Here is an 18,610-nt window from a genome sequence, read left to right as displayed (position 1 = left end):
TTTGCTGCATTTTTCCTGAGAGTGGCCTCTATGCCATCACCTTCATCCAGCCTTGCTGGATCCATTATCAGTGGCATTTCATTAATTTCACTGAACATGGGAATGTTCCTTGCCAGCATTGTGTACCCATCATGGTCTAGGACATGATGACTTGGAGGTGATGTCAAGTGCTCACCTCTTTTGTCCTTCTGACAAAGACAACACAAACTCCAGTTTGTTTTTCTACTGCTCAATATTGGATTGGCATCACATTCTGCCATGATTTCACTTTTGATTAAGGCCGAGGGGTTATCCTTTTACCACCTTAAACAAAGCACACATTCCTGTATGGGATTCAACTAGGTTCGGTCTCCCTACACCCAGCCCGATCATTCATCCAGTGCCATTTAAGTCCCCGTGTGATCTGTACACCATCCGGGTAAGTACATGAACCATCATGTACAGCCCCATACTTTTGGCTCGGCTCTCCCGCGCTGGCACATCCTGTCTATTCAGGTGCGGCTATCTAACTATAGCTGGTCTGGGGCTGTTAGAAAGCATTTGGGACACTAAACTAAACTATACTACAACTACTAGTCTAAGACTGCAGGATTAGTAAAGCTGGATTAGCTGGCACTGAAACCCCATGCTGAGTTACACAGCAGTGATGTCACCAGTGTGCCCTGGTTGTGTGCAGACATACACTCTTTTACATTTATTAATTTTCCTTCAAAATTGATGAGTTATTCGAAAGAGATGGCCTCATTAGGATCTAAAACCACAGAAACCAAGATCCATGCTTAAAACGATAATTGTTGAACGGGCATTATTTCTCATTATAATTATTGTTTCTACCTTTTCTTGGCAGCCATATAGCCCCCATATTTAAAGGTAAACTGTACTGGGAAGCTACAGAAACATAATATTCACAAGAAATAGTATGGAAGATTTTACCATATTGCTAGAAGCAAATACATGCCATTCTAGTGAAAAATTAGCCAAAAATCTGTCGATACTGGCCGCCATCTTGAATTTGGCCGCCATATTAAATTTTTTGCGTGGCCAGCGCCCTTTTCTGATAGAGGGAATTTAAAGAGCACTTGTGCAAAATTTCATGCTTGTTTCACTATCTGAACGATTCTTATGAAATATGCAATTATCTGCTGCACTATTAGGGGATGTCGGGAATTCAGACAAGATGCACAGGTTCAAAACAGCGGGAATGTTCTAGAACTTTTTATATATCTAAAAAGGAATGCACGGAGACAGCTTTTTGTCTTCCATTACACCTTTTCACGTTATGATATTATTTAGTTGTTTAATATTTCTTGTATTTAATCTGGTCAGTGTGTAACATACAGAAATATATATATATATATATATATATATATATATATATATATATATATATATATATATGTAAAATCTAATGGTAACTTTACCAAACACATATGTAATTCTAATAGCCACAATGCCCTCTTAACTTCTCGAATTCTTCCCGCTTTTTTGGATATGCTTGTAACTACGAAGCCGAAAGATCCAAACAGAAGAAATTGAAGAGCCTGTGATGGCCGGTCGCGAGAAGCGAACCCACGTTACCTTAATCACAAGGAGGTCGCGTTGCCGACCTGACTACGAGAAGGATATAAAGTCTATTACCTCCCGTACATACATATACCTGTCATTTTCAGATATATTTATTAGAGCTGGAATATACCCATCCTCACCAACGTAGCCAAGTGGGCAATCGTTTTTATTGCATTTTTAGGCTGAAATATATATGTAGAAGTTAAGAGGGCATTGTGGCTATTAGAATTACATATGTGTCTGGTAAAAGTGACCAGTAGATTCTGTTCTACGAATACTCACTCCTGATGCCTTCCATATGAATTTGAGTGCATTTTGAAGGAGTATTATTATTATTATTATTATTATTATTATTATTATTATTATTATTATTATTATTATTATTATACACAGTTAGTGGAAATTCCTCATGAGACAATTATGGAACAGTTAAAATATACTAAATGAAAGAATAATTACGGCTCTAAGCATTTTCTAAACTGATTTCCATCTATTGCCCAATTCATATTCTCGAGAAAAGGCGGATCTAATTATCAGGGTAAACAAACGCCTTTAACCTCATCCTTACGTGGGACAAAATTAGGGTATTCATAGGTCTGACCTTAGAAAAAAAATAAGGAAATGATGGGGGAAAATACCGCATATCCCTAAAGGCACTGTAGACCCGCCTTGGCATGAGAGAGAGAGAGAGAGAGAGAGAGAGAGAGAGAGAGAGAGAGAGAGAGAGAGAGAGAGAGAGAGGTTCGCAGCCCTTAAAAGCTACTATATTTTCGCCCTCCTACAGGGTACGGGTGATAAATACTACAAGGAAAAAAGAAATCATGTTTCATTTTCAAAGCGTAAGGGAAGAACAGGCGCCGACATACGGCCCTCGTGGGACGCAGCTTCAGCGGAGAAGATGCTGAAGATCCGACCAAACAGAAAGTCACGCTCCGCACAGGGAGGAGGAATCGCTTTCCCAATTGACAGCATCACCTTCTAGGAAAGTACTTTTTGACATTACACCTATTTTCTATCATTTCTTATTCATCTGTTATCATCAGTGACAAATATCTGTTTAAGGCGATTTCATCGTTTTAGATTTTTCATCCCTATAGTTTTTATCTTTGTCTTTTTATCTTGATCTTTTATTTTTTTTAGCATTTATTACCACCAGCACTACTACTAATAGTTGTTATTATTATTATTATTATTATTATTATTATTATTATTATTATTATTATTATTATTATTGAATTTGAAAAATTTTTCTTATAACACATTTCATTCTTCATTGATCGTTGAGCTTAAATCGTATTCTTATAAACCAACAACCACTGAAACGCGCGTGAAAAATGCTCGTACAGGTGAATTTTTCAAGATTATTTTATATCTATGTGATTTCGATTTACGTGCGAGTGCGTCAGTGTGTGGATATTCGTCCAAAAATGAGAGAGAGAGAGAGAGAGAGACAGAAAAAACCGAGAACTCCAAAATTTGGCTCGAAATTAAAGTCATCTTTAAAGGCGAGAACTCCAAAATTTGGCTCGAATCTTGGAAAATAGTTGGGAAGGTGTCTTTATCAGTCGCTAACTTTCGGTCAAGTAAAAGTTAGGCGACTTTGCAGAGAGCTTCTTCCCAAAAACTAATGCCATTATCTAAGTTCAGTACGTCACTGCAGTGAATCCGATAAAAGGATACTCCAAAAAGCAACAACAAGAACTATCATACTACCATCGTTGCGTCATACAAATATTACAGTAAAAAAAAAAAAAACATCCATATTACTATTATTATTGCAGTTAAAGTAATTATGATGATGACAATGATTGTGACAATGCTATAGGTAAATGATCTTTGAAAACTGCATGACACTCAGAAAATAATGATCAAACTGTTAATCTAAAAATCTTATATGTAGGACAGAGTCTGAAAAAATAATACCAGATCTTACCATATGACTGATAAGGACAATGGCCGCTACGGCAAAAATGAAATTTTTTTAGTACTCCCGTTGACTCAACCTGTCAATTATTATTATTATTATTATTATTATTATTATTATTATTATTATTATTATTATTATTATTGAAATGATCAACACACAGTCACGCAAGGAATAGAAATAGATTTCTGACTCACATCGGGATCGAACCCAGGTCTCTCAATTGAAAGGCAAGGCCGCTGCCAACTAAGCCATACAAGTAAAAGGCTGGAACTTAAGTACAACTGTACCTAGGGCTTTACCTCACATACCAGCGTGTTTTCCCCAACTTGCCGACTCAGCAGTGACCCAATTGACAGCATTTCATACGAATTATCCCTTCTGAGTGAATATGATAGAAATAATCAACACACATTCACGTGTGGAACAGAAATAAATTTCTGACTCACATCAGGATCGAACCCAGGTCTTTCAATTGTACTTAGGTTCCAACTTCTTTTATGACTTATTTGAAAGACCTGGGTTCGATCCTGATGTGAGTCAGAAATATATTTCTGTTCCACACGTCATTGTGTGTTGATTATTTCTATCATACTCACTCGAATGGGATAATTCAAATACTGTCAAAGAAAGCTAGGCAACATATAACTGAGCTGACAACAAGTGAGTGTTTAACGAGGGAACAGTTCTCTTTATAATAACAGACTCCAGGATAGTTAGACCGTGGTGGTTGGAGACCCGCCCCACTATCCAAAAATCTTAATTTCTTATATTGCAAAAGCAATGTCAGAGACGGTATGTTTCAGGAACAAATTTTATTACAGGACTCTACTTACGGTCAGTTTGGATGTAGAGTCATTGTTTACTAACGTCCCTGTGGGGGAAAAAACAGAAATTATTTTAGATAAGACTTATTGATGATGACACCAGGTTCCATAATTTTACCCGATTTCATTTTAGACAACTCTTAGAATTGTCCGTGCTGGACACGGCTTTTATTTTTAACGGCAGTATTTATAAACAGGTCGAGGGGATGGCCACGGGCTCCCCACTTGGTCCCACCTTCGCTTATATCTTCATGACCCCTGGAGGAGCTCCTCTTGGAGAACTGTCCCCTTGGTTTTTACCTTTGTTTTATGTCGACCATACCTTTGTTTCATTCTGACATGAACACAGCGCCGAATCCTTTTTGCAGTTTGTCAACGAACTGCACCCTAAAATTAAATTCACGTTGGAGAAAGAAGCTGATAATAGACTTAAATCCTTTCTTAATACAATGCCGTCCAGGGATATCAGTGGCTTTATTATGAGTTCCGGAAGACAAATTTTACTGAAAGTACGAGAGAAAGGCGATTCGCGGGTGTGCTCAAATTCATAGTCTCTAGAAACAAGGTCTGAGAAACATCAAATCGTCATCAGAGACAGGATGTTGTTGTTTATTCAAAAATCTGATTAAGAACAAGATAAAGAGTTTACAAACGAATTCAGTGAACAACTGTTTAGTTATGAAAACAGGGACTACGTCGGGGAGCCGTGTGGAGTCCACGGCAATATTTTTAATACTATCATATTTGGACAAGCACAGAAAGGAATCAAGAGGATAGGATGACCACGGAATAGGGACTTTCGAGAACTTTTACGAGAAGAAAGCACACACACACACACACACACACACACAGATGAGATTTGCATTGCCAGAATTACCATTTGGATTAAAAGATTGGTGAAATCTCATAGGAATCCAGAGGACTTTATGCTGTCTTGGAGTCTGTCCGTCATCGATTCCTGGAGGTGCAGGAGAAGCACCACTCGCGCATGTGCCTAAGGCTATAGCTCAGTGAAGCACCAACATCGGTCCCCAGAAACAAGTTCCGAGCACCTTCGAATCGTCTTCAGAAACAGGATTGAATTTATTCAAAAAGCTTATTAAAACAAAGTATTTACAAATAAAGTCATTGAACAATTGTACACATAAAAATAAAGACAAAATCGCCGACATTCCCTAGACAAGCGGCTAAATGTACGAGTATATCAGGAAAGGAAACTAAGGAGTGGTCGAAGCGATGCTGTAATGGTCTAAAATCTTAGGAGTCTTCTTTGAATGTGTTCCCGAATCCTTTGGTCTCCAGCTCCAGGAAGAGTGAGAGAGAAGCCATTCGTGCATGTCCCCAGCTCTATAGGTGAGGAGAACTCCAACTTCAGGGTCTCCAGAAGCAAGCTCCGAAATCCTTCAAATAACCTTGAAGCCTTCCGAGATGGAACGTGTCTTATTCGAAAACCAGGGTAAAGGAACATCTCTGTATTATCATAAACAGGACATGACTTCTCTCCAAACCAGGTCAACATGGAATCAAGAAGAGAGGAAACTGCATCAGAGGGACGAAACCTCATGAATGAAGGCCCCAAAGGCGTCCCAAGGAAGCCATCTATTAAAGGCACACTTGCCAGGGGAAGGAAGGAATTCCTCAGAGGCTGCTTCCCAGGAAGGCGGTAGGTTTCCTACCAGGCTGGGGATTAAGGCCTGGGGAGGACCTGAACCACAAGGGTGAGGGGTCCCAAGGTGCCCTAGGGAAACCATTCCTTAAGGACCTTTGTCAGGAGTAGGACCTCCTCAGAGGCTGCTTTCCTGGAGAGAGGCAGGTTCCCTGCCAGGCCGGGGAACTGGGCCTAGGGAGGACCTGAACCATAAGGGTGAGGGGACCCAAGGCCCCCGAGGGAAGCCACTCCTTAAGGGCACCTTCGTCAGGGAAGGACCTCCTCAGAGGCTGTTTCCCTGGAGGGAGGCAGGTTTCTTGCCAGGCTGGGGAAGCAGGCCTGGTGAGGACCTGAACCACAAGGGTGAGGGGACCCAAGGTGCTCAAGGGAAACCATCCCTTAGGGGCACCTTTGTCAGGGGAAGGCCCTCTTCAGAGGCTGCTTCCCTGGAGGGAGGTGGGTTCCCTGCCAGGTTGGGGACACAGGCCTGGGGAGGACCTAAACCACAAGGGTGAGGGAACCCAAGGAGCCATAGGGAAACCATCCCTCAAGGGCACCTTTGCCAAGGGAAGGACCTCCTCAGAGATTCCTTCCCTGGAAGGAGGCAGGTTTCCTAACAGGCTGGGGAAGCGAACCTGGGGGGGACCTGAACCACAAGGGTGATGAGACCCAAGGCTCCCTAAGGAAACCACCCATTATTTATGTGTGTATGTATGTATATATATAAATATATATACATACATATATATATATATATATATATATATATATATATATATATATATATATATATATATACATATACATATACTATATATATGTAAAGGCTCACGAAGGTGACCTTTGAAAAGTTGGGTCAGCTATTCGCAGGGTCCATTTTGACTATACACAGCATATAAGAAAAGTGCTGAACCATTCGCATACCACAGGAAGTCGCAAAAGGCTCCTTGGTGACAAGACACGGGCTGGCAAATGCGTTGTCAGCAAAGAACGTTCTAGAAGCTGAACCAGTTACAAAATCCGGTTTTGAAGGATGCATGTCGATAGTGACCCCTTGAAATACAGAGGCGTGTCTTGCCGAATTTTGACCTCGAATGATGTCATACAAAAGTACGTTCGTTCGTGCGTTACATAATGAATATAATGGGAGGAACCGTTGTTCAAATCGGACTTGTGAGATCCGATTCATGTGTGTCTGAAGATGTGAGTGATTTTTCACATGGAGACTGTCCCAGAGGACTTGTGGAGTGAGTAAGAATTTATATACGTTTTTAGACTTTGTTTTTCAGAACTGTGAACACATGGTATCTCCTGTGACAGTGAAATGTGTGTTTCTGCAATTTTTTACATTTTATGATTTTTAATGTGACGTTTGTTCTTTCACAGGTATTTCTGTTCCACTCCAATCCTATTCCTTTTTCCTCTCTCCCTCCTACAAGGATGAGAGTGGTATGACATTTGAGATGACCTGTTTTTACTGATTGACCTGTTCATGATTTGACAGATGAGTTATTTTCTGTATTCCCTTAGGTGTTTGAGTGTTTATGATTTTGGAGCATTATTTCCTTAGAAGATTTTCTGATAGTTAGTGTTGAAAAATTGGATTTCATTCTTCGTAATTTTTAGAAGTTATTTTTCGTTGTTTTTTTTTTTTTGTCAATAAAGGGTTTTAGTTCTGTACTTAGTATCTCATTCCAGTAGTCCTCAGATTTTAGTTAGGGAAAGATATAACTTATGATATCGGCTCACGTTACACATAATGTCTCGGAATAAGCGAGATCAAACCTCTGTTCATAAAACAGAGACTTAAATCAAGTATAGGCTCAGAAATGGTCATTACAGTTTTTGATGGCAGCGTAAAAGGTAGCGTATAAGGTAGTTAGGGCAGTTAGAAGGTGTTAAATAATTCGGCATGTATACGTTTCCGAAGAGACATAAATTAGTGTTGGCATCTCAGGATAGGATTTTGTAGAGTCAGCAGCGTCAGATGTTGCCGGGGGCGAGCTGCGAGTATCTCTCTCGTTAGCTAGTGTTTCATGAAGAGTGCTTTGGGTAGGGGGTAAAACAGTGGGTATATTGTGCAATAATTGCGGTATTAAGACTGCTATGCGTGTGTTAAAACACGTGAAGACGCGCGAGTGTTTTTTGTTTCTCACTCTTCGTTTGATGGAAATTCGCACTCTGCTAACGTAAGTGTTGTGATGTTATTTTTTTTTTTTTAGTTGTGTTAATGTGAAGTTGTCCTTTTCGTTGTGTTGTAACTGGTGATAGGGACAACTGTGTGTTTTTTGTCGTTGAGTTTTGACTAATGTTTCGGTTGCAACGAGTGTGTTACATCATCACCACGGTGACATAGTAATTGCGTCACGACTTTGGGCGGAGCGTCGTACTTGCTTTGCCACTCCTAGTGAAGCGCTGAGCATATTATGGTGTGTTGTATTTTTTTTATTTTTTTTTATAGCAATCTGCAGTACGCATCGGCGTGTATTATGTAAGGGTGATATTTGGTTGTTGGGTTATTTCTGGGAACTTTTATAGTGGGGTAGTGTTCTGTTTGATATTTATGAGTTGCAGGGTGCAAAACAGTTTTTGCACAAGTGTGAATGCACTTCTTGGTTTTTGTAGTCACACACGTATGTGCGTGTGGGTATGTGTGTGTGAGTATGTGGGCAGAGCGCTTGCCTTTGCTTGAGTGACACTTTCCGTTTGGACAAAGGGAAGTGTTGATCCAGCAGTTTTTGACATTGAGAGATTTTGATGCAAGCCTCAAATACATTGAAGGTAAGCATAATGTGGTTGTAGATGCATTGAGCAGATATTTTCCGGTTGAGGATGAGGGAGTACATACCGAATCCTGTGCCGGAAGATGAGTAGACATTTGGTGTCTCATGTCTCGGATACTAGTAGTTCTGAGATATCGCATGTAGGGGACAAACACGTTCCTATAGTGCATACTTCGGAGAGAAATAGTGTGTCAGCAGTCTCGGAAGAGATTGTTATTCGTGATGTTGAGGGAAACGTTGTGTGTTATGTTACTGGTGGAAATGTCACTTGGGACATAATTTGCTCGAAGAGAAGCAAGATGAAGATAAATTATTATCAGATGCTAAGGCATTTCTCAGAGGAGTTTACTTAAAGAAAGGTTATAAGTTGATTTTTTTCTGGACTAGAGGGTGGAGAATAATTTATTAGTTAGGAAAGTTAAGTGTAACCTGTGAAGTAGTCTAAGTATGGGTGAAACTACACAAATCATTGTGCCAGAGAGTCTAGTACCACAAGTTCTAGATATTGTACATTGTAAATTTGGTTCTCCTCATTTAGGTGTTGATAAGACGTATGAAAATGTCAGGTCAAAGTTCTTTTGGAAAAATATATTTCCGCAGTAGAGGCCTTTGTGAAGAATTGCGCTATTTGCAATGCGAATAAGCCGGCGACGACGGTGTCGTGTCATTTGGGTTCATATCCCATACCAAATAGGCCGTTTCAGAGAGCGCATATGGATATTCTGGGTAATTTCTCAGAATCTGCTTATGGGTATAGACATTTATTAGTGGTTGTTGATGAAGGTTGTTTGAAGCTCTTAGAATGACCGTGGGAGGTAATGACCCAAATTGGGAGTACTATCTTCCACAGGTATAGCATAGCATAAATGCTATGTTTAGGGTCCATTGAATGTCTCCCAATGAAGCGCTTTTTGATACCCAGCGAGGCGCATTTGATCTATTACCCATTCCGACAGGTGATGAGGTTGTAAAATCCTGATTTCAACAGCGAAAAAGAGATATGCGCGACTTGCTAAGAATCTTGAGATGAAAACACAAGACATGGTAGATAGGAGTAATGCAAACAGATAGAGTCAAAGTGGCTGTTGGAGATAGAGTTTATTTGAAGATAAATGTCAGGAATCAGCTGAACTATAAGCTAGGTCCTAAGTTTGAAGGTCCGTTCAGCGTTGTTGAAGCAAAATTGGGAAATAGATTTATTATTGTGAATGAAAACACAGGTGTGTCTCGTTTGACACATATTTCTAAGATTAAAAAGGCGGGTTAATGCAGGGGTGTCAAACTCATTTTGGTTCAGGGGCCACATACAGTCCATCTGATCTCTAGTGGGCCGGACCAGTAAAATAATTGCAAAATAACCTTTGTTATCTCCAAATATATAGCTTTTTTTTTCAGTAGGCTACTATGCTTTATCACTCAGCCTACAATGGATCTATATTAGCTTATTGCACATATATTCACAGAGAAGCCAATGGAAATAAAATATTTTCATTTCATTAACAATTTTTTTTTTTGAATGGATATCTTTTACATCTGACCATCTGAAGTTAACTAACCACACTAATCTCAAGAGGGAGCTATGAAGAAAGTTAGCATCCTGCCTTAAAAATGTAAATGTGCACATTTATGAAAAATAAAATACAATTAACAAACATAAAAGTTATAGCAGTGCAAGAACAGTAAGATTAGACTACATCAGGTCAAACAGTTTTGTAGGCTAGGCCTACTGAAGGTGAGAATGAAACCAGAGTAATCTTATTTTCAAAGAACTGTATTTTTATAGTTCAAACATTTGTGAATATTAGTAATTAGGCCCAGGCCTCCATGCTAATTAACATCCCATGAATCTCTCTCTCACCAAAATCTATCGGCTGCTACTAGCTCCTGACACTTGGCATCTTTTAGCATTCACAAGTACATCAATATCAGGTTTTAAATCCTGAGTAGCAACACATTTCACAATGTCATTCAAGTGTCCATTTGTTAACCTTGAGAGGGGTGCTTTGTTTTATTGAGGTTCATTACAGAGAACGCCTGTTCACACAGATAGGTAGTCCCAAACATGGATAAAATCTTTGCAGCCAGGGATGTTAATTTAGGGTACCCTGGCAAGAGATATTGATAAAACGTATCCAAGCCCACTGACGCAAATTTCTGCTTCATATTGGAATCACATTGCAAGTCAATTACCTCGAGTTGGATATCAGCAGGCATATCAGAAGCCTTGACTGTAAATGGCGAGCAAAAATGCAAATTCATTTTCAAGTTCACTAAAGATGTGAAACCTCCGCTCAAACTCTTGCAACAATCCTGTTATTTTGTCTTTGTATTGATCCAAATCAGCATTAAGACCAGTCACATGCATAGCTGTGAGACATGGAAAATGAGAGGTGTCACCGTTAGACAGCTGTGTCTCCCAAAGTGACAGTTTCAACTTGAATGATCGTATGTTTTCATAATACTGAGTGAAAACTTTTTTGCGGCCCTGCAACATTTTGTTAAGATTATTGAGATGCTGTGTAATATCCACCATAAAGGCAAGATCCTGCACCCATTCTAGGCATTTAAGTTCCTTTACTGTGTTGCCCTTTTTCTCCATGAACTGTCTAATTTCCTCTCTTAATTCAAAGAAGTGCTTGAGTACGGCACCTCAGCTTAACCACCGTACTTCAGTGTGGTATGGTAGGCCAGCTGGAATGTCATTATCACTGAGAAAACAGTCAAACTGACGGTGATTCAAACCTCGTGCTCTAATGAAATTTACAGTTTGCACAACCACACTCATAACATGACCCATTTTTAGTGTTTTGCAGCAAAACGCTTCCTGATGCAAAATACAATGAAATGTCCAAAAGTCTTGTCCTCCATTCGTGGCCTGCACTTTCTCTCTGAACTTTGTTGCAGCACCTGCCTTTCTCCCAACCATTGATGGGGTGCCATCTGTAGCCAAGCTGACAGCACGGGACCAGTCCACTCCAGCCTTGTCCAGCACTCTAATGAGAGAGCTGAAGATGTCATTTGCTGTTGTAGTGTCCTTCATAGGCACCAACTCAAGGAACTCCTCAGTGATGGTCAAAGTCTCATCAACACCACGAATAAATATGGCCAGTTGAGCAACATCTGTAACATCGGTGCTCTCATCAATTGCAACTGAAAATGCAATAAATGACTTGATTTTGTCATTCATTTGCCGGCCCAAGTCTCCTGAGAGATCTTCAACCCTATCTGCAACAGTGTTCCTTGATAGACTAATGTTGGCAAAGGCAGGTCTCTTTTCAGGGCACACAACTTCTGCAGCCTTCAGCATGCATGTTTTCACGAACTCACCATCAGAATATGGCTTGGATGATTGCACCAACTCGTTAGCAATAAGGTAGCTAGCTTTCACTGCTGCATCACTGACCTCACGGCTGCGAGTAAATGCAGACTGCTGTTTCTTCAGACCAGTTAATAATTCGTTTATCTTCTCTTTTCTTAGTTGTCCTTGCAAATGGTGATATTTTTCTTCATGATGAGTCTCATAGTGGCGCCGAATATTACATTCTTTGAGCACTGAAACTTGATTACATACCAAGCACACTGGTTTTGTATTCACCTCTGTGAATAAATAATACTGAGTCCATTTTTCCTGGAAAACTCTGCACTCTGTGTCCACTTTTCTTCTTTTGACAAAGACATTTTGGTAATGGGGGTGTCAGTCGAATTTCTCGGACCATGCAAGATAAGATGCTTGCTGAAAGAAGTGACTGCCCAAGTTATGTGCAGCAGCAGCAGTAACAGCTCATGTTGGGGCAATCGTCGATAAACTCGTACGTGTATGGAACAGGGATCGCCGTACGGAAAAAGATCAGACTACACTCGAATCACAGAAAGCAGTTCCGATTTTTTTTTTTTTTAGAGAGAGATGTTGAGATTATGCTACATGGTACAGGCAGTATGATACATGGTACGTACAAAGACCCTCATTTATGATACATGTACCATAATTATGGTGCGCATGGCAACCCCTGCCGCCAGCTCAAGGTGTCAGTGAGTGAAGCTATCTAGCGATGTGATTGGTGGAAACTAAGTTTTGATCTAAACTTGGCTGCAAAGCGCTAAAATGAATAAATAAATTGGTAAATAAATAGATAAATAAAAAACGAATTAAAAATATATAAGTAGATGAATGAATGAATAGATAAGTAGGTGAATAAATAAAGAAGTAATAAATAGAAAAAAATTTGACAAATAAAATGACAAATAAATAAAAATACTGTATTGTGAGGTGTGTGTGTGTGTGTGCATGTTTGTTTTTGTTTGTGTGTACCGCACACATTCATCAGCAGTTCATATATGAAGAGAGAGAAAGAGAAATCATATCCTGAAAATTAAAATTAGATTCTGATACTCTATTTAATTTGCATCAAAATTAAAAAGCAAATATGATGATGAAAGTTTGATTTGATCTTTAGGTCTTTTTTTACAATCGGGCGTGCGGATAGTTGGGTACACGACGGTTATAGAATCTGTACAGAGTTCACTTGAATTTCATAAAACTATATAATTACATAATCAGTAGGCTAGCTCTAACAATGTAGTTTATATTTTGAAAAATCAGTAGACAACCTAAGTTAACGTATACACAACTTTCAAGTCATATATATATATATATATATATATATATATATATATATATATATATATATATATATATATATATATATATATATAATTTTCTTTTTTATTTTTTTTTACATCCTCAGAAATTTATTCCCTACAAGTCCTGGGCCGGATTAAACCATCTCGCGGGCCAGATCCGGCCCGCGGGCCGTATGTTTGACACCCCTGGGTTAATGGATATTAGCATGGATGCATTCCTGGGTTGTATTGTTGTTATGGTAATGGGTAGTTACGGGTAATTTTTTTTCCTTTCGGGTGGTAATGGGTTGTAAATGGGCATGACTTGTAGTTTGTTGTAATTCAGGACGACGTTACTCCGTAGAGTTTTACGAATTTTTAATAGTTCGGGTTCATTGTGATTTCTGATGTAAGCTGCAGTACTTAGTGTAAATTGTGTGCAGAATACCGTAGAGTTTTGTAGATATATGAATTTGAGTTTTTGTTTTTTTTATATGGATCACAACTGCGGTTAGGGATTTCATCGTTCGCACTTGGCGATAGAAATGGGTTACTTTCAGTTAATGGTTTGTTTTCATATGATTTTGGGAATTGTGACTTGGGCTAATTTCATAGGAGATTTGACCCGTGTGTTACTGTGTTATTATGTTATTATGTTATGATGTGTTTTGTCGTCTGACGCAATATCTTTGAATATAGAGTTACAGAATAAGGGTTTGTTGTTTAGGATTTTGTTTTGGGGAGGTATTTAGTATATCGGACAGAACGGGTCTGATCCTTTACGGGATGGGATATGTCAGTTAGGATTTAGGAGAGGTTTAAGAAGATTTTGATAGGGATATCGAATTCGAATATTTGGGATTTTTCAGTTCTCTTTTAAAATATAAGGGAGCTGTGCCATGAGTAATTGTAGTTGTTAGGATCATAGGAGCGATTGCCATTAAGTCAATTGCTATTGTGTTGAGAATTAGTTGGGTATTGCGAAATATTCGCTAACCGGAGTAGAACCTTGATGTCTTTTACGAGATATGATACCTTTCAGATGTTTAGGATTGCCTTTCGTTGTTCAGTGTATGGATAGGATTCTTGAGTACTTTTTTCTGTTGGATAGAATATTTATGAATAGTTCTTTAGAGTTAGTGTACTTGGTAGTGAGTTGACTGTGGAAATTCTGGGTACCAACTTGGAATTGTTTCACATTGAGAACATATGACCTTTGCACTAGTAGTCTTATTTGGTTCAGTAATAATATGGTATAGGGAATAGACGAGTTACTTTTTGATATGGCTGTCGATATGACTGACTCACGGAAAATACCACTCCCTCGAAATGGAAAGGTTGGAATAGCTTCACCGTCCTCAACATATGAGAAAGCTGACAACGTTACTTCTGCACTGTGGTGGGACGATCCAGAACTTTGGAGAGATGTCGGGCAGGATGTCTTCATGTTGCCGTACTTTCGATGAGACGTTGGGTGGCGCAAAAAGGATTTGCAAGCCATTCATTTTCGTCAGATCGCTGGGAGACGCAAGAATACATTCAGCTTGGACTGGTGCAGTCGCAAGCCTTTCATCTTGGTTGGATCACCGTTGGCGTACGCAGTCGCAGGCCTTTCAGCATGAGGCAGTACCAGGAGTGAAATCGTCTAGATTAATGCGTTTCTTGAATGAACTGGTTGTGCTATAATATCTGTGTTATAAGATATATATAAGTTTTGCACCTAGACATTTTGAGGTGGGGTCCACCTCAGGTGCGTGGACCGAGCAATCTGTAAAGGCTCGCGAAGGTGACCTTTGAAAAGTTGGGTCAGCTATTCGCAGGGTCCATTTTGACTATACACAGCATATAAGAAAAGTGCTGAACCGTTCGCATACCACAGGAAGTCGCAAAAGGCTCCTTGGTGACAAGACACGGGCTGGCAAATGCGTTTTCAGCAAAGAACGTTCTAGAAGCTGAACCAGTTACAAAATCCGGTTTTGAAGGATGCATGTCGATAGTGACCCCTTGAAATACAGAGGCGTGTCTTGCCGAATTTTGACCTCGAATGATGTCATACACAAGTACGTTCGTTCGTGCGTTACATAATGAATATAATGGGAGGAACCGTTGTTCGAATCGGACTTGTGAGATCCGATTCATGTGTGTCTGAAGATGTGAGTGATTTTTCACATGGAGACTGTCCCAGAGGACTTGTGGAGTGAGTAAGAATTCATATACGTTTTTAGACTTTGTTTTTCAGAACTGTGAACACATGGTATCTCCTGTGACAGTGAAATGTGTGTTTCTGCAATTTTTACATTTTATGATTTTTAATGTGACGTTTGTTCTTTCACAGGTATTTCTGTTCCACTCCATTCCTATTCCTTTTTCCTCTCTCCCTCCTACAAGGATGAGAGTGGTATGACATTTGAGATGACCTGTTTTTACCGATTGACCTGTTCATGATTTGACAGATAAGTTATTTTCTGTATTCCCTTAGGCAGGGGTGTCAAACTCATTTTTGGTTCAGGGGCCACATACAGTCCATCTGATCTCTAGTGGGCCGGACCAGTAAAATGTTTTGCAAAATGAGTTTTTTTTTGTTATCTCCAAATATATAGATTTTTTTTTCAGTAGGCTACTATGCTTTATCACTCAGCCTACAATGGATCTATATTAGCTTATTGCACATATATTCACAGAGAAGCCAATGGAAATAAAATATTTTCAATTTCATTAACAATTTTTTTTTTTGAATGGATATCTTTTTACATCTGACCATCTGAAGTTAACTAACCACACTAATCTCAAGAGGGAGCTATGAAGAAAGTTAGCATCCATCCTTAAAAATGTAAATGTGCACATTTATAAAAAATAAAATACAATTAACAAACATAAAAGTTTAGAAGCAGTGCAAGAACAGTAAGATTAGACTACATCAGGTCAAACAGTTTTGTAGGCTAGGCCTACTGAAGGTGAGAATGAAACCAGAGTAATCTTATTTTCAAAGAACTGTATTTTTCATACTCCAAACATTTGTGAATATTAGTAATTAGGCCCAGGCCTCCATGCTAATTAACATCCCATCCCACTCTCTCTCACCAAAATCTATCGGCTGCTACTAGCTCCTGACACTTGGCATCTTTAGCATTCACAAGTACATCAATATCAGGTTTTAAATCCTGAGTAGCAACACATTTCACAATGTCATTCAAGTGTCCATTTGTTAACCTTGAGCGGTGCTTTGTTTTATTGAGGTTCATTACAGAGAACGCCTGTTCACACAGATAGGTAGTCCCAAACATGGATAAAATCTTTGCAGCCAGGGATGTTAATTTAGGGTACCCTGGCAAGAGATATTGATAAAACGTATCCAAGCCCACTGACGCAAATTTCTGCTTCATATTGGAATCACATTGCAAGTCAATTACCTCGAGTTGGATATCAGCAGGCATATCAGAAGCCTTGACTGTAAATGGCGAGCGAAAAAATGCAAATTCATTTTCAAGTTCACTAAAGATGTGAAACCTCCGCTCAAACTCTTGCAACAATCCTGTTATTTTGTCTTTGTATTGATCCAAATCAGCATTAAGACCAGTCACATGCATAGCTGTGAGACATGGAAAATGAGAGGTGTCACCGTTAAACAGCTGTGTCTCCCAAAGTGACAGTTTCAACTTGAATGATCGTATTTTCATAATACTGAGTGAAAACATTTTTGCGGCCCTGCAACATTTTGTTAAGATTATTGAGATGCTGTGTAATATCCACCATAAAGGCAAGATCCTGCACCCATTCTAGGCATTTAAGTTCCTTTACTGTGTTGCTTTTTTTCTCCATGAACTGTCTAATTTCCTTTCTTAATTCAAAGAAGTGCTTGAGTATGGCACCTCTCAAAAGCTTAACCAGAGTACTTCAGTGTGGTATGGTAGGCCAGCTGGAAATGTCATTATCACTGAGAAAACAGTCAAACTGACGGTGATTCAAACCTCGTGCTCTAATGAAATTTACACAAACAACCACACTCATAACATGACCCATTTTTAGTGTTTTGCAGCAAAACGCTTCCTGATGCAAAAATACAATGAAATGTCCAAAAGTCTTGTCCTCCATTCGTGGCCTGCACTTTTCTCTGAACTTTGTTGCAGCACCTGCCTTTCTCCCAACCATTGATGGGGTGCCATCTGTAGCCAAGCTGACAGCACAGGACCAGTCCACTCCAGCCTTGTCCAGCACTCTAATGAGAGAGCTGAAGATGTCATTTGCTGTTGTAGTGTCCTTCATGAAGGCACCAACTCAGAGGAACTCCTCAGTGATGGTCAAAGTCTCATCAACACCACGAATAAATATGGCCAGTTGAGCAACATCTGTAACATCGGTGCTCTCATCAATTGCAACTGAAAATGCAATAAATGACTTGATTTTTGTCATTCATTTTGGCCCAAGTCTGAGAGCAGAGATCTTCAACCCTATCTGCAACAGTGTTCCTTGATAGACTAATGTTGTTAAAAAGGCAGGTCTCTTTTCAGGGCACACAACTTCTGCAGCCTTCAGCATGCATGTTTTCTCTGGGAACTCACCATCAGAATATGGCTTGGATGATTGCACCAACTCGTTAGCAATAAGGTTCTGCTTTCACTGCTGCATCACTGACCTCACGGCTGCGAGTAAATGCAGACTGCTGTTTTTCAGACCAGTTAATAATTCGTTTATCTTCTCCATTTTCTTAGTTGTCCTTGCAAATGGTGATATTTTTCTTCATGATGAGTCTCATAGTGGCGCTGAATATTACATTCTTTGAGCACTGAAACTTGATTACATACCAAGCACACTGGTTTTGTATTCACCTCTGTGAATAAATAATACTGAGTCCATTTTTTCCTGGAAAACTCTGCACTCTGTGTCCACTTTTCTTCTTTTTGACAAAGACATTTTGGTAATGGGGGTGTCAGTCGAATTTCTCGGACCATGCAAGATAAGATGCTTTTTGAAAGAAGTGACTGCCCAAGTTATGTGCAGCAGCAGCAGTAACAGCTCATGTTGGGGCAATCGTCGATAAACTCGTACGTGTATGGAACAGGGATCGGTAGTTTACGGAAAAGATCAGACTACACTCGAATCACAGAAAGCAGTTCCGATTTTTTTTTTTTTAGAGAGAGATGTTGAGATTATGCTACATGGTACAGGCAGTATGATACATGGTACGTACAAAGACCCTCATTTATGATACATGTTACCATAATTATGGTGCGCATGGCAACCC

At 39.5% G+C, this 18,610-nt stretch overlaps 1 protein-coding gene across 1 annotated transcript; it reads right to left on the bottom strand.

Moving 5' to 3' along the window:
• Window positions 1-16,445: 16,445 nt before the first annotated feature.
• Window positions 16,446-16,955, bottom strand: LOC136831001 (general transcription factor II-I repeat domain-containing protein 2B-like). The gene has a single exon (XM_067090943.1). The coding sequence runs from the start codon at window positions 16,953-16,955 to the stop codon at window positions 16,446-16,448; it is 510 nt and encodes a 169-aa protein (XP_066947044.1).
• Between the last annotated feature and the right edge of the window lie 1,655 nt (window positions 16,956-18,610).

This window comes from Macrobrachium rosenbergii, chromosome 48 (assembly GCF_040412425.1).
Source record: "Macrobrachium rosenbergii isolate ZJJX-2024 chromosome 48, ASM4041242v1, whole genome shotgun sequence".
Taxonomy (NCBI): Eukaryota; Metazoa; Arthropoda; class Malacostraca; order Decapoda; family Palaemonidae; genus Macrobrachium; species Macrobrachium rosenbergii.
This window is presented reverse-complemented; position numbering and strand designations above follow the sequence as displayed.

What these genes read in the sequence shown, in the direction of transcription:
- LOC136831001 (XM_067090943.1), bottom strand. Translation starts at nt 16,955, where the DNA reads ATGCATGTGACTGGTCTTAATGCTGATTTGGATCAATACAAAGACAAA.